The 23350-nt window shown below is 34.9% G+C and overlaps 1 protein-coding gene across 3 annotated transcripts in view; it reads right to left on the bottom strand.

Annotated features, from left to right (window-relative positions):
- The window catches only part of Pex7 (peroxisomal biogenesis factor 7), a 67657-nt gene that overhangs the window by 26617 nt on the left and 17690 nt on the right, over positions 1 to 23350 (bottom strand). For all 3 annotated transcript variants that reach the window (XM_013068052.3, XM_004871475.4, XM_087190019.1), the window contains exons 6-8: positions 17321 to 17427; positions 15670 to 15783; positions 13804 to 13859 (exon numbers count right to left, since the gene is read on the bottom strand). In XM_013068052.3, the coding sequence (XP_012923506.1) occupies positions 13804 to 13859; positions 15670 to 15783; positions 17321 to 17427 (277 nt within the window). The remainder of the gene's footprint in view (positions 1 to 13803; positions 13860 to 15669; positions 15784 to 17320; positions 17428 to 23350) is intronic.

The following is a 23350-nucleotide window of genomic DNA, read 5'->3' as shown; positions in this document are numbered from 1 at the left end:
ATGGAACAGAAAACATAAAAAATTATGCCCATGTTTCTGGCTCCTGTCATAGTACTGATTTATAATACTTCCATGCATTTATTTCTTTATAGATCTATCTTCCTCTGATAGGCACTAAACTCTTTGAATTCAGGGACAGTGTTCTATCCTTCTTTGTATCTCCTGCATTTATAAAAGTGTCTGACACACTGATACCTAAAGAATGAATAAATGAACTAATAAATAAGCACATTAAGCACAAGAAAAATAACAAAGGCCAATTTCACAAGTAAAGTAACTTTTTAATCACCTATAGATACGGTTCCCAAATGATGAACCAAGAATTAACTGTATCAGACATTCAGAAAATAAAACGCTCTTTAGCTCTCTGCACCTGAAAATTCCAAATGAGTAGGTTTAATGGGATCTAGAAAGCTCTTTCCAGGAAAACTGGATGCTTAACCAGCTAGATTTGGGAACTACAATCTAAAGCAATACTTCTCAACTTTATCTCAACAAATACAGATTTGATAAATTCCCATTAGAAATAATAGTGACTTCAGCAGGTGAGCAGTAGAAAAAAGCCAATAGGTCAGTGGCTCTCAAATGTGACTATGTTGGGATCAACTGAGAAACTGGAAAAAATGTGTGCGTGTACATATGTATGTGTCCCACCCGTGGAGATTCTGATTTTAACCGGCCTGGAGTCCGCATGAGCACTGAGAGGTTCAAACATTCTCCACATGATTAGAATGTACAGCCGAGATAGAGACCTCTGCCCTGGGTGGGGGCATTACCCATGAACTGAATCGCTGATTTAAGCTAGGAGCTTTCAAACTTTAATTTGCATCTGAATCAGCTGGACAGCTTGTTAACGCATCAGAAGGTATGGACTTGCTGGAGAATTTATGGAAGAAACAGGTTCCCAGGGGTGCTGATGCTCCTGGCCCCAGGACAGCGCCTTGAAAACCACTGTCCTAGACAGTTGTTAGACTACAGTGCCAGCAGTAAGTGAAGGCAAAACTCTGGGGAGGGACAAACATATGAGACAAGTAGGTAAGGTCTTTCACAGGAAAAAAAATAGCATTATTTTGTTTACTTTAACTCAGCAAACTAGATATAAAAGGCCACCGTCTTCTACATTATTGCTAAAAATAACAGAACTGTATCACTTTTAGCTCTTGCTTCCCAGTAATAAAAAAGATGATCCAAGACTGAGCTTTCCACTTTACTCAATCTGTCCTCAGGAAGAAAGAATTGCACATTTAGCATTTGACAGTCTGAATAGTGCTTTCTCACTATTTTATAAAACTGCCTTTTATCATCACAAAAACTTTCAAGGTAGATACAACGGGTATAATATCATTTCAGAGATGAGAAGAAAGCAAGCAATCCATGGTTACATAGCTAATAAATAGCAGCTCCAAAGCACAGATTTTATTGACATCACGCCAGTACTTTTTCTACTGAAACTTGCTGATGTTCACTTTTTCTTTAGGGAATTTAGAACATAGGTGGGCGGGATCTGGGATTCTTCAGGTAGTTTTGATTAACACCCTAAAAGTGCAAATGAACCAAGTTAGTTTCCCTCTAATTCCTCAAACTACATAGAACATTTCATAAGCTACAGCTCATGCCAAGGACTCCCATTACTCAGGCAACTTCAATTCAAAACCAATATCCTAAGGAAATTAGGAGCCGGAGTCAATCTGAACTACCACGCAAGGAGTTTAAGAATCCCTTTGCTCTCTAAATTTTTTATGTGCATTTACTGCATCCTCTCAACGACTCAGCTGCCTCTTCCTGACTTGTGTACCACCCCACTGATCAGCTCCTTTTGTAACCAGATTCCCAGTCTCCCACTAGGACTCTCCTCTGAGTAAAACACATGAAATCATGGGCTTCTTATTTTATCATCTGTGTCACTTCTGGACAGGTTTAAAAATAGAAAGTGTAGGTTAGCAAAACAATTGTGAAAAGAGTTACACTTATTTTCATTCACTCAAAAATATTTATTGAGTGGTTAGGCTCACTTATACTTGCATGATTGTGTTGGAGAGCTGTTTGGCTATTTTTGTAACTTTTTATAATACAAAGTTTAAACAGAAAAGAACTAACTGCCCACTAAAAAAAGGAATATCTGATTAATTTTGAAAAGTTACTGAGTAATTTTCAAAAACTATTTTTAGAACACTTAACTACAAACATCCAGAAATTTTACCACATTTACAAACTTTCAAAGTTAAGTATGATAAAATTATAGGCTAACTTCTCTATCGAAATGAATTAATTACACTATTTCAATTAAAACTTTAATCAGATCAATATTTTAGAGCGGTTCATCACAATAAACATTAAGCCCAGGAATTACATACCATAAAGCTTAGAGTACTTCAACAAATGAAAGAAAACCATTAGGCTGATGGAAGGCTTGCTCTGAGAGTGCTGAAGGCTGCAATCCTCAGGGATGCAGGATGACTTTCTGAAGAATGCCATATTTCAATACGAGGAGGTAAGGGAAAAAGAAAAAAAAAAAACCTCTAGGGTGTGATGACTGTTTTCTGGTACATACTGAAGAATCATGAAGTAATTTTTGCAATTCAATTTCCAATAAACATTTTACCAAAAAAGAAGTCAAATTGGAAGAATCCTGCTCATGAAATAGCATCAGTATCTCAGCGATAAGAATAAGCTACATACATTTGGACTCTAACTGGTACCAAAGTGTGGCTACCTGGAGCAAAAGAGCATTTCACAGAAGTACAGATGGATAATGCCAAGGGTGGTTGCATGAGAACATCATGCCTAAATACTGCACATCAGTGAAGGAGGGGCTGCCCGTGCTCTGGTCACTTATTAGCTGTATCACATGAAATACTCGGTGTCCTCACCTCTGTGCTAAGCACCATGAATAAACCCACAAGGGCTGTCAGGCCGGGGAATGTCTGCACACTTACAATCATCTCCTTTCTCTTCTTAGCAGAAGACAGATACCAGTGATGGAGACGACGGGGAGGAGGCAATGATGGAGAGGGGAAAACAAAGCAAACCAAATAATTCTGCTTTTTTACTGGTGTCTGAACATGAAAACTTGAAGAAAGAAAGGAAAACAATCAGTCAGCAGAAAGAGGAGGAAACGCTGAGGCAGGTACATAGAGTATTTTCAGTACCTTCCTAGGCCCTTCTGCACTCCTCCTGGCGCCTCTGTGGGACCTATATCCCCAGAAACATTCTCCCTGCTCCATTTAAATTTGCTTAGAAGGGTCACTATTTTATGCACTTGCACTTCACATGTACACATATATACACATGCCCTAAATGCTATAGTGAGAAAGATAAGGCACTCCACTGAATTTTATTTAGGATGAAAACAGATTAGTAACTACTGCCCTTTATTCTCTGTATAGTTCATTCCAGTAAGCTAACATCCATATTCTACAACAGGTTTCAAAACAGACCTGAAGGGTGAATTCTTTTTTTCTTGAGTTCTCAGGGAACAAAGAAAACTATGACCAGCTGACTGGTAGTACTCGATCTAATTATATAAATAGGCTCACTATATATCCAAATAACTACGAGGATGAAAGACAAGGTTTTCTGTTCTCTACCTTCTTTTCAAAAAACTGTAATTATGCTAAGTGCAGTGGCATATGCTTGTAGTACCAGCTACTTGGGAGGCTGAGGCAGGAGGATCACAAGTTCAAAGCCAGCCTGGGCAAGACCCTGTCCCAAAATGTTTTAAAAACAGGCTGGGGACATAACTTAGTGATAGAGCACTTGCCTAGCATGCAAGAGGCCCTGGGTTTAATTCTCAGAACCAGAGGGAAAAAACAAACTATAATTGCAGAAATTAGGGTTATAATAAAACAGCAGCTTCTTACAATGCCCCTCAATCCTTCACCCCAGAGGCAATCACTTTAAATTCTTTCAGTTGTTTCTTCTGATATTTTATTCTATATTTCTAAATTGATTTTTTCATTTTCAGACATTATCTTTTGATTTCCTACTATAAAAAACAAGGCAAAACAGTATCTACTTAAGATAATACAAATATGTACAAAAAAATCCACTCAGTTGCCTTATTGGACCTACAAAATAGAATTTTTTAAAAAATTATAATGCAAATTCACTGACAAAATCCATAAATTTTCTGTTGGAACTAATCAACACAATTCAAAGTTCAAAGCAATGACTTATGCTGCATTAAGCTAAGGCTTAACATTCCTCACTCCTTTTAGATCTATTTATTCATGAGCTTGCATTAGCTTATGAATTAGACATGGATTTGGTTTGATTCTTTATGAAAAATGTTAGTACTAAATAATTCTGAAAATGTTTGGCATTGACTGATTATAAATTAAGCTATTTAAAATCAGAAGTCTTGCAAGTTCCTTTCTAATTAATGTTTGTTGTTTCACTTCATAGGAAATTATTTTCATTTTTCAGTTGGCATTTAACTTACAAAATTACACTTCATGAAAAGATCTTTCCAGTATAGCAATAATTAACACAAGAATTTACTAGTTTAAACAAGTCAAATGGAAAAAAAATCTTTTGGGACATATAAAGAACTAACATATTAACAAACTTGGGAGTTTTTGTTTCATACATACAAATACTTAACCCATAGCATGGGAAGCTCACAGTGATGAACTCACAGAGATGTTCAAAATTTTATACATCACAATTGCTGGAAAAAATGTTTCTCTATAACTTTACTTAACAATCAGGATACCAATATAATACATAATTCCAACTTTCTTTTTTTCTTTTTTTTTTTGATACTGGGGTTTGAACTCAGGTCCTTGTGCTTGTGAAGCAGGCGGTGAAACCACTGAGCTAAATCCCTGGCCCAGTTCCAATTTTCTTAAGTGGTATAATTCTTAATCTAGTCAGTACTGACAAACACAATAGCAAGATTTCTGCTTAGAAAATATTTTCTCTTCCAAACAGGACTTTCCACACTAAATTGTTTTACTAATGAATACTTTAAACATAACCAGAGTGCAAATCATATTAAAATATAATCCTTTCCAAGCTTTTATAGTTAAGGTAACTAAAAGTTACCATCGTTCTTCATATAACCTAAATTCACCTACTTTGCAAACATGTATTTAGCATAGCCATGTCCCAGGTGCTTGGAACAAAATAATTCCTATAATTAACCAATGTGCTTTATTAACACAAAATATATTTAGTAATAAAATATTCTTATAAGAATTCAATAGGTATAAAATGTAAGTATTTTCCTTCTTAGAAAGAAAAACCAAAGACAATTACATTGAGATGCTTTCCCAATGTCAGTACTGAAGGCTGACAAACCTCTGCTGCAAACTACAACCTGTGCTAGGGTTACAAAGACATTTACATATGAGCCATCTCAAAGGTGTAGAATGTGAAACATCTTTAAACATTTTAAGAATTCAATTGTGGTTCCTGCAAATGCTAATAATTAGTGTCCTATCATTAGCCATAAGATTTCTTATAATTTCATAAAACAATGTAGAGGAATTAAAAGCAACTACCTTAAAAGATGAATCATTTGAAGCTGCACAAGTGCTCGGATTCAGCCATTTCTCATCTATTTACTTTGAATGACCTTTTTTTGTGGGTAAGGGGGACTAGGTAAAGTTGAAATGAAAGGTTTGTGAGACAGAGTACATATTCAGCTATACGATCTGTTTACTTTGGCTGACCTTTTTTTATGGGGAAGGGGAAGAAAGAGAAGTATCTGCCTGTGGAAATCTCTGTGCTAATAAACATGAGGATCAAAAAAGCCCATCAACCACAGCGAAGTTAAGACACTGACTATATAAAGGCAGATCCCACGAGAGTGAAAGTGACAAAGATGAAAGGTATTTCTGTATCTGCTGCTTTGCTAAGATTCTAAGTTAACCACAATACAATTAAAGGTCATTTTCCTGCTTATGCAAAATAATAATACTATTTATCTTTTTAAAAATTAAACATTAAACATCACACAATTAGAAGGCATTAATAAGAAACATTTTCAGTAAAAATTCAAAGAATATAATAAACATTATATTCCCTTCATCTCACCCATTTTTATCATTTTGTCATACTTGTTTTATTTCTCTCTCCATACATACATATAAAACAATATTTTTGCTGAACCATTTAAAAACAAATTGCAGACACTATACCTTGATTGTCTTTGTGGTTTCTGTTTTTAACCAATTTTGATCAGAAATATAAGAACATTTATACAAAGTTTGGAGAATACAGATGGGAATGAAAAGGAGAAGAAAACTAAAAATTTACTGTGTGACAAATATGGGCCAGACACCATGAAAACAGTTTCCATATATTGATATTTACATCTCATAACTACATTTCATGATGGAGAAAACAAAGACCGAGAGAGGTTAACTGACTTTATAAGAGAAATTTATAATTTAATTTAATAATTAAATTAATTATAATAAATTATATAATATAATGGATATAATTAATATAATTATATAATAAATTATATAATATAATTAATATAATTATATTAATTGTAATAAATTATAATTAATTTATAATTAAATTTAATAATTAATTAAATTTATAATTAAATATAACTAAGTTAAATAAAGTTACATGCTAAATAACCAAATATATATTATATATAAATATAAAATGTAAGTGCAATAATGGAAAACCTAGAATTTTAAACACTATCTTTTCTGTTACATCATGCTGCCTCCCTAAGAAATAATTTTTAACAAATATGTTCATATTATATACTAATTTAGAGGAAATATTTAAATAGATTGAAATGAAGCAGAAGTGGCCACGTGGATATGGATTTGAATAAAATGCTGCACATATATCCAACCTAGGACAGTGTAGCCATTGTTCTGGGCCCTGCTGCACCATATTCATAAGCTCCGCTTCTCTTACTTTAAAAACAATAAAAACTCCTATTCACAAAGCTCCTCAATATAATTATCTTACTAATGTAAGGCTAGGTAAGGCATGAATGACTAATACCTCAATTCTCCCTGAGGTACTTAAATTTTAAAATAGGAAACTTACATTTTAAAACTTATTCCTATTAGTATTCTCATTTAAAATATCTGCTAATTTTTGAGTACTAATTATGTGCCAAGAACACTTACAGATACTATCTCTGATCATCCCCACAAGGCAGGTATCATTTCCAGTATCTTATGGCTACCAAATGGCGGACGCAGCCTTTTGCCTCAAGTCTTACTCTCTCTAAGGTCCATATGCTCACACACTATGTAACAGATGTCTACCTCACACATGTTCCCAACTCTCTCCAAAGAGAATGTGGATATGGAGGCACAGGGCTGATTCTTCCCTCCCACAGGACAGAGGACAATAAAAGGCCAAGTTGAAAATGATTGCTTTTGTAGCTGAAAAGTAAATGATTATTTTACCCTGGAAGACAAAAGCTAAGATGGGCCTCAAGCTCAAAGAGATGGTCTGCCACCCTCACTGTGCTATCGCTGTGGGTACTAATAATAGCCACAAACAGTTACATGGCACTTACTACGTGCCAGCATGTGTGTATGTCAACTCCTCAAACCATCGCAACCATTCTATGCTGTGTGTATTTATCTCCACCTTACAGATTAGAAAACTGAGCAATACGGTTTTCAAGTAACTTTCTCAAGTTCAGAGTAGAAGACAGTCTGGCTCCACAGTCTACAATATCTGGGAATATACCAATCCATAATTACTCCACTGAATATGTCTTCCCTTACTCCATATCTGTGTCTGCAACAACGTATCTCTCACTATACTGTACCAACAAAACTGATGGGCTTAGTGTTCCCAAGTTTCATTTTTACCATTTCCTCAGTGAGGTATACCATTGTCTATTACAATGCCCAGCAGATAACAGGCATTCTATAAATACGCTTGAATTTTAAAGCAGAGTACAGCTGTACAATTTTGGAAATGACAAGTAGTTTAACAAATGAAACATCAGTATTGCTAGTACAGGTAAAAAGAGATGGACATCATGAAAATTGTGGATAACTATAATTTATATCATTGAATTAAATTTCCTTCATATTTTTCTTGCCAAAAACTCTGTAAGTCTAAAAATATTAAGTGTTTGGTTTGGTTTATGACTACAAAGGACCATGGATAAAAATATTTTAAAGGCTATAGTATTTACAAAAGTGTCATCAATTTAGCTGGCATGTGATCCCAGCCTTCTATAATTCCTCTGCTGAGGCAAGAAGACTGCAAGTATGAGCCCAGCCTGGGCAACTGACTGACTAAGCAAGAACCTGTCTCAAATCAAAAACAAAAAAGAGCTGGAGATATAGCTCAGTGCAAAAGCCCAGGTTAAATCCCCAGTACTAAAAAAAGAAGAAGAAAAAAAGTATAATGAGTTTGAAGAGGGTTAATGCTGAGCTAAACTGACAACTTTTGCTTTAGCAGTGTTATGGAAGTTCTATCTTTATTTGAGAAATATTTGCTACAAGGTGCAAGACAGAAAATGTAGAAGAAACACAACTGTAGCAGGTTTTACTACTGCTTGACTGTCACACATACCTGGTTTGCTGATTTCCGTTTATAAAATGATCTAGTGGTATAAGCCAAAAGAAGCAATCAAACCTCAAATCATGCCTATGAATGACTGGCAAAGCAAATACGGCTTGGCAGGAAAAAGAAGTAACCTAATACAGAGCACATCAAGAGAAAGATAATATGCGAAAATCCATGCTGATAACATTAATAGACACAGAATTTACTATGAAACATTTTAGATTTAGTATAATCTTGAATGAAGTTCAGAAGGAACTAATGTATACAGGTGCTCCTCAACTTATGATGGGGTTATATTCCGAAAAACCCATTGTAAATTCAAAATATCTTAAGTCAAAAATGCATTTAAGGCCAGAGATTTAGCTCAGTGGTTTCGCCGCCTGCTGCACAAGCGCAAGGACCCGAGTTCAATCCCTGGTACCAAAAAAAAAAAATTTAGAAAAATGCATTTAAACCCTGGCATTGTGGTGCACACCTATAACCTTAGCAGTCTGGGAAGCTGAGGCAGGAGGATCACAAATCCAAGCCCAGCCTGGGCAAATTGGTGACTTCGTGAGATCCTGTCTCAAGATTTAAAAAGTTTAAAAAGTGCAGGGGATATAGCTCAGTAAAAAACTCTGGGTTCAATACCAGTACAGCAAAAATAAAATAAAATAAAATCGAAAGCATTCACCCAATATCCCGGTTCAGCAACACAGCACAATAACTACAGAGGATTAGTTGTTTCCTCTGGAGATCTCAGGGTGATGGGAGTTGTGGCCTTCGGCTGCTACCTAGTACCAAAAAGTATTGTGTGCGCTACATACTGCTAGTCTAGAAAAAGATCAAAATTACAAGTAGAGGTTCTGCTGAATTCCTACTACTCCTAAAGTTAAAAAACAAGCAAACAAACAAACAAAAAAACTTAAGTAGCCAGGGATTTAGCTCAGTAGTTCTGCCACCTGCCCCACAAGGGCAAGGACCCGAGTTCAATCCCCGGTACCTAAAAAAAAAAAACAAAAAACTTAAGTAGAAACAGGATAAGTCAGGGATGATCTATGTTTGTACACAGTATATTGATCATCAGCTAAAGGGAGTTCTGGTATTTTTTTTTTTTAATGTTGAAGTTTTTATTTAACCTAACCCACATTAAATAAAACATGAAATTGTAATATTTAACTTTTATTACTTATTCAGTGAAACATAATAAGCTATTTATTATACAGGTGAAGGACTTAAAGCCTCTTTAATTAGACACACTATATAGCCATATAAAACAGAAACACAAAACTTTCACTAATACTAAAATATTTATGTCTCATCAGTCTTGATATAACACCCACCATGTGAACTATTTTAAAATAAAAGTTTAAAGGTTTAAAAGACTGAACAAAATAAAACATTGGACAACTAAATGTAAATTATATTAAATAGCTTAGGTTACAAAGACTAGTCACCCAGAATCTAGAGATAATAGCTGTAAGCCAAAAATTAAACAGCTTACTTATGCTCTTACATCTTAAATCTTTTTTCTTTCTGTTCAAATGATTGTTCTGACACTGAAAATATCACCCATCCAATCAAACTTAAAATTCTTCAAAGGATAAATTTATCTCATATCACAAGGAGTAAAAATCTACTAAATGCACCTTTTCTGACCTTTCCAATCCATGATCACCACACACAAATAAGGAGAGACTAGATTCACACAAGTCATTAGTACGATTAGTCTTATTACCAACACGTATTAAGGGTACAAACAAATACACATACATATAACACATATATTCAAAACTAAGTTTTTCAAATGATTTTGTTTTCCTTCTACTGTATTATTTATTTTCCTTTTTATAAAGAAGTCTTTGATAATCCTATATTGGAATACACAACTAGAAGCCTAGTTATATCTAATATGGAGGTAAATATAGCTATAATGTATATTAAAGCTCTATTTCTGAAAAATGTTAAAATACAGCAGCAAGGTCCAGCACAAGTGCTGGCAAGTGGGCTGGATTTAGTATTACAGAGGACACTGGTAGCTTTGATCAGAGCAATCTCAGTAGAGAAGCCAGTGTGGGTTTAGGAGTAATACAGACATAGCCACGGTGCCTAACCCCATATGCTTTCAAAGGGTATAGTGCCACAGAGCTAAAAATTAAAAATAACTTCCTAAATTAAATTTAAAATTAATAAGTTAACATTATTAATTGATAAATCTGGTGTTCAGAAATATTTCACTTCTTCTTAAAACAATTTCTAGGCTAGATTTTTTACTTCACAAGAATTCCTGAGTGAGCATAATGATTGCCAGGAACTCAGTCAATCATAAATGAGACACTCTGCCAAAGCACTTCAAAAGCAAAAGCATAAAGACTTTTTCAATATAATTAAGTCTACTTAATCAGTGATGTTGATCCATTTTATAGGTTCAAATGATAAAAGGTAAGACTTCCAAAGTAGACTACCCTGGGACAAGGAAGGCCCCAAAATGGCCCTGCTGAATGCAAGCTTCAAGGGATGCTAAAAGCCTGGCTAAGAAGCAAAGAAAAACATAAGACAGGGTTAAAGCAAAAACAGGACAAAAAGAGAAACTGCAGGCTAAGGAGAAAGTCAACAGAGTTGCAGACTGCTGATAAGGCTGGACACGAGCTCATTTCATGGAGTAAAGTCATGAAAGCTAAAGAAGTACCAAGGGTCAAGAACAACTGGGTCCAAGGGTTCCAAACAAGAAGAAGACTGAAGAGGTACAGATTTAGACAAATTTGCAGGCTTGGATAGAAACTGAGAATTTGCTTGAGTCCTGCAATTATTTTTCAAAAGAATGTACATGACGTATTTTGCTGAAAGTGCAGGGAAGGGGATGGAAGGTGGCTTCAAGGCAAAGACTGGGGATCTATCTTTTGTAATCACCTGTGGATTTATGAGGACAGACATTACTAATTTCCACAGAGACACTCCTCTAATGACCAAGTTCCATTCCTGCAACAAGGTCATTAAATAAATTGGAATTGTATATAGTATGCCTATTACAATATTCAGAACAAAGAAATGGTCAAAGGAAACTCCAACTTGATGATTTTGCTTTTATTTGCATAACTCTTACATAAAGTACTGTAATGTATAATTGAACATAAACTACAGTATTGTACTGCATAGTACAATCAGCAAAAACTGTATAAATAAGGGGTACTGTGCGAAAAAAAGGCCACTGAGGCTCTATAAACAAGATGTGCCTGGTGTGGTGGCACACGCCTGTAATCGCAGCACTTGAGAGGCTCAGGCAAGAGGATCACCATGAGTTCAAGGCCAGCCTGAACTACACAGCCAGTAGTTCAGTAGTTCTGTCTCAAAAAACCAATAAATAAACAAACAAAGAAGATGTACAGAACTGTACAAAAAAAAAAAAGATGGGTTGTAAGTATAGAGAAACCTGAGCTCAAGTTATATAGGGTAATTGTTTATTCAAATATATTTTTCAACCCAAAGTTAAAGGTCTCTTATTCGTAACTCTAGTCTCAATTTTTCCACATGCCTACAAACACAATTCTGACACCTTTGAATGGGTAGCACATCTTAGAACCATGACCTAAGCCATCTCGCAGTCTGCAGTCTTGCTCAGAGTTCAAGAAAGACACAAAGCCTTGAATCTTAAGGGTAGAAGCAAAGTAAGACAATCAAAAATTGCGATGATTCCTGAATGTGATTTGGTACCTACAAGATTTAGAGCAGTGCAGTTCGTATCTAGTTGTAGCAAATATTCCTGAGATAATTTTTTATCTACAAAAGTAGGACATTTCCCAACTGTGTGTTCAGGGATACTTAAGTACGTAAGTAAAACAGGAGTGATAAGTAAGATTAAGATCATAATGACAATTTCAAAAAAGAAAGTATGAATAGGCCCTTGGTCTCCCCCTTTATTCAGAAACAAAGCACTAAAGTGGATTTGATTGATAGAAAGCCCAATTTAAACTGCTAAGGATACTAAAAGCAAGATCACCAAATGGTCAATACTATAGCTCAGTTTGTTAAGGCTTCTGGTGAGAAGACACCAGAAAATTTTTAAAATCCAGGAACTAGATTCTATAACCAGAAATCCCTTTTGATTCCATGAGTGATTCTATGTGTTAAAGAAGAGTCTAAGTTTCCTGCGCATCTTGCTTAGCCCATCTGAGGGAGCTGATGTTCCTGGCCATCCTTGCCTGTAGTTTATGTGATGGATGTGGTTTCCTCCTGCTGCGGGTGGGCTGTTCCTCTCTTCCTTCCAACACGAATTGCCTTCTGATGATATCATTTTGCTGTGATTTCTTTACATTTATCGCCCTTTAAATTCTTACGGGCTGAATTATCAATACATTAATGGCCTTCAAATCCACACAGATACCTCTAACCTTCAGCCACTGATATAGCTCCATAGTTCCAGTTTGGAAACATTTAGGTCAGCAACTGTCAAATTTTCTTTGAGTCTGTCATGTTGCCTTATTTTGGCTCCCAAGTTAAAAAACTCTATAATCACTCCTTACTACTTTATAGAGACTATTTCAAAACAAAAGGAACAAAACCAAATCTGGCTGCAGTATACTTTTAAATTGAGAGCTGAGAGCCTCAGTGTGATTATATTTCCTACTTTGTCTGCCTTCTTGCATTGAATCAGTAGAGAAAACCATGTTAAGGCATGTAATTTCTCTCAAGGCATTGTTCTAATATGTTCCATTAATAGTACATTTTACACAAACAAAGTTATATAGTTCTTCCATATCAAATGCTGACTCAGAAGTGCAGAGAGGAGATCTGGGTAAGTGACACATTAAGGTCAATGTAAATCCAAAATTCATAGAGTATCCTCACATAAACCAATACAGAACAAGAACAAATAAAACTATATACAAGCCCAGCTCTTCAACTCACCTATACTTCAAATTACCTATGAGAAGAAATACAAAACAATATCAATGAGCTGTCCCACATGTTCCAGCTATAAGCCTTTGTGGACATCAAGCACAGTCTAGGAAACAAGTAATGAAACAGAAAGAAAAGGAGCCAGGATCAGGTCTAACACTGATCTAAAACCATCCCCAGAAAGAAAAGTCCATCCCATGAATGGAAACACTGAAAAACCATAACGTAGACTGCAGCACAGATTTGAGGGTACATATGACACAGGAAAGTGTGCTTAGAAAGTTAATTCAAGGGAAAAGAAGATTAAAAGGCAGGAAATGTGCCTATGATTAGTAAAATAAGTATATTATCTTTCAGAAAAGTTGCAAAGATGCAAATGGTATTTCACAATAAAGTATTTTTAAACCACTGTACCTTACAGTAAAATCATAGGAGCAAGATGCCAGCACTGAAGCATGAAATGGTGAAAACTTTAAAAAAAAACAAAGTTATTATTATAACATGCTATTATTATAACATCTTACTTCCTATGGTCATTTTATGAAAAATAAAATAAATAAAAGTTTATTAAGGGATGTCACTTAAAATTCTGTTTTCCAGAACTTTATATGCTTTAATTTGAGGTAAAAATCTTTTGATCTTTTAAGTATTCATTTATAGTAAAAATATTTTTACATTCTCCAAAGAAAATCATCCTTCGAGCTTTTTAGAGTTCATTTAGAATAACTATTTTCAAAACACAGCTATTCTTGAAAAACTAAATACAAATTCTTATGGGTATCCAAACATGATTCTACAAATATAAGGGAATAAAGTATGTGATTTTATATATATATATATATATACACACAATAATTATAGAATTTATCAATATATCAATATATCATTACTATAATCACATGCATCAAAATAAACAAATTTTAAAATAACTTTTATTTTAATAAAAATTTAAAATAATTTTATTTGTATATGACAGCTAATGAAAAATGGCATCAAGGACAAAACCTGCAAATTTAAAACAAGTAACACCTTTAATATAAGTAATAAACATACTATATAGACTGCCCTTTGCAATTATATTTGTCTGGCGTTTGTCTTACCAGCACATTTTTTTTTTGTGGTTCTGCAGTTTGAACCCAGAGCCCTGAGCATGCTAGCTAAGTACTGTATCACTGAGGTACACCAGCAGCCTTACCAGCCCTTAACAGATATATATATATATTTAAGTAGTACTTTGGAGCTTGTAAAGTATTTTCACGACATCACCCTATTTCATTCTCAGAACTTAGCCAAAAGGCTGAGAAGCAATCTCAGAACTATTCTAAAACATACATAGAAAATATTTTTCAATTCCTAAAAATCTATACACATAAGACTGCCATTAAAAAAAATAAAGCAGGCTGGGTATATAACTCAGTGGTAGAATGCTTGCCTCACATATGCAAGATTGTAGATTCAGTTCCCAGCACTGCTAGTTAGCTAGCTAGCATGAAATGTTATTTAGCTAGCTAGATAACAAAACAGGATACTGTGTTTCCTATGTTGTCTAGCAGTTAATAAAATTTAAAATATTAATTTAATGGAAATTAGGAATTTTAAAAATAGGAATAGCATAATTATCTTGCTGAGAGATCAATAAGGTATGTTTTGGCCTTTAAAGTAAAAAAAGAAAATTAAAATTGGGAGATGTGATTTAATAAAATGTTTTGCATAACAACTTAGCAGAACATGCCTAAATAAAAGCTAGGAAACTAACTTAAGCCACTTTGTAAGCCAGACAAATTTCTTGAGAGTAGCACAAAAAAGTTACCTATGCTCTGTTATATATAAAGTAGATAATTTTCTAGACCTGACACATTTGGGAACATTCATGTAAGTCATCGTGTAAGAGAAAAGAAATAATTAATTATCTCTCTATACCAGTTTCAACAAAGTAAAGAAACTTTCCATTGATGGAAAATTATAAAGAATATGATACTAAAAGTAAATTACTCTACTTAAAAAATGTTAAAAGGAATGGTAGACTGAAGATGACTGAAGATTAACCTAAATTATTGAATGTCTACATTGTCCCAACTCATTCAATAATTATTCAAATATTTTATCTAATTTTAGTATTCAATATTTATTATTACTAATCAGGTAACAAAAATACATATAAAAAAATAATCAAGTAACCCTAACCCCTAAACACCAAAATACCCTTTTATATATGCTTCATCAATTATATTTAAATTTTAATTTTTATGCTATGAATAAAAAGAAAAGACAAAAACTTACTTTCACTCTCCTAATAGCATAGGTGTGACCAAGAAGTTCAAACACTGGCTGTCGTACATTCCTTAAGTCCCATCCTCTCAAACTACAATCAACTGCTCCTGTCACCAGCAAATTCTGAAAACAATTCAGAGGAACATTAAGCAATTAAGCAAAACTAAGCCTTTCCGACTAGAAATAAAATCTATTTTCTGGTAATTATTTGAGAAGTCATTCTTGAGAAGTTGTATAATAAGTATAAAAAGGAATCAAACTACACACTGAACAGCCAAAAAAATAACTTGAGGGAATGAAACTCAATATGCTTTATGTATATGATGGAAGACCACACAAAAGAAAAAAGACATAGTCCCAAATAGCACTGTGGTTTTTTCAGTAGGAATATGTACACATAGATTAAACTATATGACAAATGGATCACCTTTCTCTTTAAAAGATCTTCAACATGATGTTACCAGGCATCCAAAAGCAAGAGGCCTGGTAATGTGAGACTATTTGGAAAAGCAAAGGATATAAACTAGAATTTTATATTTTTCTACATCATTGTTCCCAATTCTCTTGGACCTACTCTTAATACAATATCTGATCAGACCCAAGAATCTACAGAAATAATGGCGAGTTTCTATCTAATAGTCAGGTTTTACAAATTCCGCTATCTAGAGCCTGAGGCGGACTCACAGTTCCTGGCTAAAGAGGCCAAGTGTTGGGTTCATGCTCACATCAACCTGAGCAGTAATTCATCATCTGAATATGTTTGGCTTTAATATAAGCTTATTTGAGGAAAATTTTCAGTGATTTAAAAACAAAACTTTTGACCACAATCAAGTACATAACAGGATCTTTTTTTGGATTCAAAGTACAAACATATAGGCCAAAATTTAATTTCCCTATAGGGAAAATTCATTTGTGATGGAAGAGATTGAAAGTCATTTTATTTTTATTTAAATTAAGTGTTATTTCTGTATGTACTATATTTTATTTCATTTTATTAAAAGGATTCTGCCAATATAATATTATCTTAACTTTCATTAATTACTCTAGGGGAAAAAATAATGTACACATTCTACCTATTTTCACTTTCAAGAAACCACTTGAAGTACATAAATGTTTAATATATATTTAATTCATTCCTATCTCTAATTCATATGTTTATATGGTTAACTGAAGCTTTGCAAGAAGTTACACATAGACACTGCTATCTTACAGAAGCATGAATATTAGGCTTAAAAAGGAAGACGAAACAAAATTTTTAAATCTGACAGACTGTCAAATTAAAAATCAAATTACAAAGAATTCAGCAGCCGGACTAGAAAAGTGAAAAAGAAATTAAAGCAAAAGATGACACTAAGTGGCAAGGTCAAGAATGATCAAGAAAAGATAATACATAAATTGTAAAATAATTCCCCAAAATAAACAAGTAAGGCTGCACTGCTGAACTTTTGAGAATTTCTGTTTCCTATTTTGCCTGTTTTATGAGCACTTAAATCCAATTAATGCTAATGTAGGTCAGTCACAATCATTAGTTAGAAATGAAAGAGACTCAATTTAACTTAATGGGCCAGGAACATCACCAAAGACCACATAAACAAAGATAAATAAAATCTTGAATGTTTCAACATTACACAGCTGCACAAAATGGGTCCACACATTGTACCTCATTGTATTTACACCAGTCACAACTCAAAACTTCTGCCTGATGTGCTGGAATCACAATTCTGACTCCGGTTGCCTTCATATCCCAAATTCTCAGAGTCTGATCACCTGGTAAAAAAGGAAGGAAAGATATGATCACTTCCTATGACACCACTTGGATGCTCAATGACATAATGAGCTCATAAAAATAAACCAAGTAGAAATACTTTTGCTTTTAGGATGTTGTCATCTTTTCGTGTGTGTGTGTGTGTGTGTGTGTGTGTGTGTGTGTATGTACAGAGAGAGAGAGACTGCAAAAAAAATGTATACACACTTCAGCAGTTCACTGTACTAATGAAGGTCTAGAAGCTCATGGCCTCCACTTTGAGCACCTCTTGTAATTGTAGAGGCCAAAGCTAACTTGTATTAATCTTGTGATGCCTCAATAAATTTAGTATTAAAATATTTACACAAGTTTTCCCTTTCCTGATGTATATATTATTTTGGTGGACACGTACACACACATATCTTTCTTAAGCCGTAATAATTTTTTGGTTTTGGTTTTTTTTGGTACTGTGGATTGAATGCGGGACCTTGCGCTTGCAAGGCAGGTGGTGGAACCAGTGAGCTAGATCCCCAGCCCAAGCCATAATAATTTTTAAGAACTACTAAAAGTGAAGGACTGCCAGGAGCAGTGGTGGCACACACCTATAATCCTATAAGCTCCTCAGAGGCTGAAGCAGCACGTTTAGAGGTCCTATCTCCTATTCCTATCTCCCTAAATAATAACATGAATAACAGCTAATATTTATTGAGTCCTTCCTTTGAGCCAAGTATTGTCCTAAGCATTTTATATATACTGATTTTTTTCTACAACATTACAATAATTACATGAATCGGTACTACTTGCTATAATACTTTACAAGTGAGGAAACTGAGGCATATGGGAATGAAATAACTCATCCAAGACACTAAGCAATGGAACCAGGACCCAGAACCAGAACCTAGGAACTTTGGGTTCCCAGCACATGCACTTTACAACTATATGAGGCTATCTCCTATATTTGGGTGTCAGGGCCCAAATGCCAGTGAGTTCTCGCTGACTCTTGAGAAATTACTCCTTTTTTTCTATGTTACTTTTTCTATAATGAGAGAGAAAATATTTTTTCTCTCTCTCTCTCACCTACACACACAGAGAATATCTGGTCAGATTTTGCCAGGGTTATTTTAGAAATAAAAACTCACTAAATACTACAGACAAAGTTAATATCTCTATTGTATTTCCAATCCCATTTCTCCCCCAATCCCCTGCTTAGAGGTCATCACAATCATGGACTTGGTATACATTGCTTTAGTCTGTGTTTTTGTAATACAGTACTTTTGCCGCATTTCTATGGATCATAAATATGTACTATCGCTTTGTGAGGGTTTTTTTCCTTTTTAATTTAAAAACACCATCCTGGTACTTTATAAAAGGCTGAAAAACACTTTGATAGATGAAAGTAACTAGCATTTTTGGATCTAAGGACCATAAGGATGAAAGGTATGATGAGTCTGAATGTACCAAATGGAAATAGCTCTGAATTGGTAGAGACTGGAGCTTCAAATATCTTCAGGGGCCCTAAAAATATTCACTGTCTCTGGTTAGCCACCAGTCAGCAGAATTTGTTTCAGAATTCCAAACAGCTTTGATGAAATGATCTTTCATAATTTTCCCTAGACTTCGGTGTCTATAGCTAGGTGATATGGATGTCTTGTGGCTGGTCTGCCCAGCAATACCCTTCCTCTAGGAACAGCACATGTCCTACTTTCAAGAGATTCAAAAAAGACCCATGGCTCATCACAGGCTCAGACCACAGCCAACAGGTCCAAAGGTGGGTATTTGGGATTTTTGAGAACTATAGTTGAAAAAAATCTCAATCCCTCTCTTACAGAATTTACTAATTCTAACATTCAGGAGCCTCTGGTGGCCATGTGTCCACTGTGTGGAGAAAGCCAGCCTGCAGAGTCAAGTTACCAACCAGGCACAAGTCCAGATGAGAGACACAGAATGTGGCTTGGGGAAGTTCAAGCGTCCCTTCTCTTTCTGGAGCATGCTTTTCATGTCTCAACAACCAAGTTCCATCACTTACAGGCAAAGGAGATACTTACCCTTATGGAGGGAATGAATGGTATTCTTCCCAATTTGCTATCTCTAAAAAGGACAAGCCATAGGGAAAAACATGTGATTCCACACAAGACTTCCACTAAAGCATATGAAATGTCAAAGTGATGCTGTCGGCTAAAAACTGATATCTAATACTAGGTCTAAAACTGTGAAGTCTGCTATAGTTATGATTAAAGAGTACTGTCTGAAGGCCAATGGACTTGAGTCCACCTCATAATTACATTATCTGAGTATGTAAATTGATATAGAGCACCAACATGTTACAGTGAGTGTGGATTAGGTGATTAAGTTATTTTAGCACTGATATGGATGAATCACAAAGTATAGTGTTGATCAACAGAAAGCAGACACAAAGTATAAAATAGGCAATGATAATCTATGCTACTAGAAAGGAGACATGGTCATGCCAATGGGCAGGGTAATAACTTGAAGAACAGGAAGAGGTCCTCTGGTACAATTTTGTTTCTTGGCCCTACTCTGGTTACACAGATGTTCTTATTGTGAAAATTCATCAAGTTGCACAGTTAAGGACACACATCATTCTGTATGTGTATAAAAGATTAAGCAACACAGCAACAGAGGTTGGGTGGGTGGTTATTCTATTGCTCTGACATAATATTTTGGTTCTGCAATATCATATTCAAGCAACAGATTTTTAAAAGCCGTATCTTAGGTTGTTCCCTCCTGTGATTAATCTGAGTGACACAAAAATGTGAAGACTATTTTGCAAGAACCAAGAATTCTAGTTCTTTGATAGCCACTCCTACTGTATATATTTGGTACTTTGCCTTCATCATTCTGGTTTCCAGGTAGGAGAAAAACCTTTCAGCCAAATGGTATAATGATTCATTCAACTCTCTCAGGCATTAGGACATCTGTAGTCATGTTTTGTTTTGTTTTTTTCTTTAAATCACATCTTCTAAGTAACTGGCCTTTCATTGTCAGCCAGACATTTATCAGGGCCCTCTGATGGTACCACAGGCCCACCTGAATTACCAGCTTCTCTTATCAGCTGCAGACCTGCAACTGGCAGAACCAGCAGAATAGGAAGTTCTGGCTGCTGTTATATCTGATTTCAAACTGCAGCAAGAGGAAGTTGGGTAAGAACAATGAGTATAAACAGCCTAAAACTGTGAAGTGAACTGCGTGCCAAAAGGATACTTCTGGGCCTAAATGATTTAATTGAAATGCCAGATGCCTATCAGATGTAATATGACTTTTTCTTATACGATAGTAGAGTAAGGTTTGCTTTAACTACTGGCTAGACCCCACGCAGTCAGGCATGCCTATGACTTACACAATTATATGGAGTCTGTAATAACAGTAATTTAGTTTTCATGGTTCAAAAATAGATTACTTCATATTAATATTTATATAAAATGCTTGAATATTATTCCTTTCTATCTTATATAATTTAGAAATACGAATTTTATACTAGTACATCTACTATAAACTAAACAAAACATAATGTCCTTCAAGAACCCTGCTAGAGAAGGTATAGATCTATAATTCCACCCTTTTTGGTCTTAACTTAGCTAATAATAACAAAATTGGTTCTAGATTTGCAAATACAGTACTATATAAACTTGAAGGTGAGTAAATCCTTGGAGTAGCCTAAATGCTATATTGTCATATACACATGATCTTAAAATATAAGTTGTTAAAAAAAGTTTTATAATTATATGTGTGTCACAGGGTTAGATATAAAAATACAACTTGATTTTCTCCATAAAAGCTACCATCAGAAACAAGTATTTTACAACCTTGGGTTTTATAACCACAAGCTTTGCAGTTGAAATTATTTTTATATAAAGATCATGGTATGTTTTATAGCAAGTCCTTGTCTGTAAGTAGCAAGACAATTATTGTTAAAGACCAATACAAGTCACAAAATAGAAAAAAACTGAAGAGTCCTCCAACTAAGAAACCACTTCCTCTCTGAATTCAGCACTGAAACCACTCTGTGGGTTTTATAAAAGGAGATGAATATATTCCTAGGAAAACAAACATGGAAGTCTCATTACATCAACTGAAATAAGCTATTAATTTGGCATCTCAAACAAAGCTACTCCACAGACCAGTGCAGTACATCGCAAATCAGGCTGATCACCTGACTCAGCTGGACTTTAAAAACATACTTCTCCAGAGGCACTTTGATTCAGCAGGACTAAGACAGAGCCCAGAATCCTGTTGCTGTTTAAGTTTCACCAATGACTCTAATGACTAGGAGGTTTGAGAATCACTGGAGCCATATGTTATTGCATATCGTACATTCCAGATTCTGTCTAAAGCAAACTACTTTAAACTTTATTCTCAAACTCTTGGTTCTCAGATCAGCACTATTCATTCTTGCAGCACTTATGCAATGCAAAGGCCATTCTGTCACTCCTCAGATATGCTCCATTCTCTCCACATTCCATACCTTTGCCTCCTACCTCTCATCTCCTAACTCTTACTTGTTCAGAAATTGGCAGCTTATATACTATTTCCTCAGGGAAGTGTCCTTGATCAGCCAACTTTGACAAGCTCAGGAATCATCCATGTGTTTCCACAGAATTCTGAGCACTCATGTTATAAAAAGAGGTGACATTTCCTCAGTCCTTACTGTGTCACATAGTGTTCTAAGGGTACATTAACTCAATCATACTCAAAACTCCATGATGTGGATATTACTGTCACCCTTATTCCAGAAATAATGGAGGGACAGAGGTTAAATAGCATGACCAAGGCTATACAGCAGTGGAGAAAGCAAAACTTTCTTTGAGGTAGCCCAGCTCCAGAGTCTATATTCGTAACTACTATAGTAGTACCTCTCCTTCAGAGAACTTTACACCCCTTATCATCATGTGCTTCTGGTGTTTTCTTAGTATGTCTCTTTATCACTGGATTATAGGCTATAGGAGGGCAGGAACTGTTTTCTTCCTCACTGAATAACTAGTCCCCAGCAAATGATGGGCATTCAATAAACACCTGACAAACAAGCTGACCATGTCCCTCTCAATAAACAAAATGAACTTACATATGTTTTCAAAATTCTAATAAGATAGTTACTCTCCTATCTTATGTAATAACAATAAAAATATTTTAATGTTTGGCTGTAAAATGCACTGAGCTATATAAAAGAATATATGAAAACAAGGCAAGCAAAGAAAATCTGCTAAATAGTTTGTTTCCTACTAAGGGATGTATTGTTCTCGTCTCCTTGGAAATAGCTAGAGTACAATAAAAGTTTCAGAGCTTACTTTTTACTTTACCACAACTCTTTCATTATTTTTGCAGATTGGAAGAGAAATTTTAAAATTATTTTCAAATTTGTGAAGTCGGCTAATATTTAAAAATCATCATGAATGAATATTTTTTAAAAGTGGCAAATTTTTGATAAATCAATTTGCTAATAAATTTTCAAAAACTCTCAACAGCTTTATTGTATCCAATTTCACAAGGAAAGTTTTTTTTAAAGCTTTCTTGTTTTGTTTAAGGAACATATTTCATAGCTAATAGTTCCAGTGCTTTATCTGATTCATCTCATCTGATTTACTTTAAACCTTAAATGTACAGCCAACTTAATCAGTACTGCCTTTCTAGAATCTATTCACTTACTTCTGCCTAAAAAGGATTCATTCTTTCCATCCTGAGCTCATGCGGTTCGGATATAGCCCTTTCTCATACTCCATTCCCAACTGCACTGGCTAAACTAGGCCTGACTCAGTCAAAACATTAGATCCTTCTTCCCTTGGAACCATAATTAGTTCAGGATCATCCACAGGGATTAAGCAAAACCAATGAGAGAAAATAAAGCTTTTGTGGAAGTTGGAGAGGGACTCTCTTAAGTTTTCCTATCGGACAGAAACTAGAAAGTAAGTAGGGGTTGCAGCTCCTGCCATC

The sequence above is a fragment of the Heterocephalus glaber genome, unplaced genomic scaffold (assembly GCF_053883595.1).
Source record: "Heterocephalus glaber isolate CG9 unplaced genomic scaffold, H.glaber_assembly_v1.0 deba00001550, whole genome shotgun sequence".
Classification (NCBI taxonomy): domain Eukaryota; kingdom Metazoa; phylum Chordata; class Mammalia; order Rodentia; family Bathyergidae; genus Heterocephalus; species Heterocephalus glaber.
This window is presented reverse-complemented; position numbering and strand designations above follow the sequence as displayed.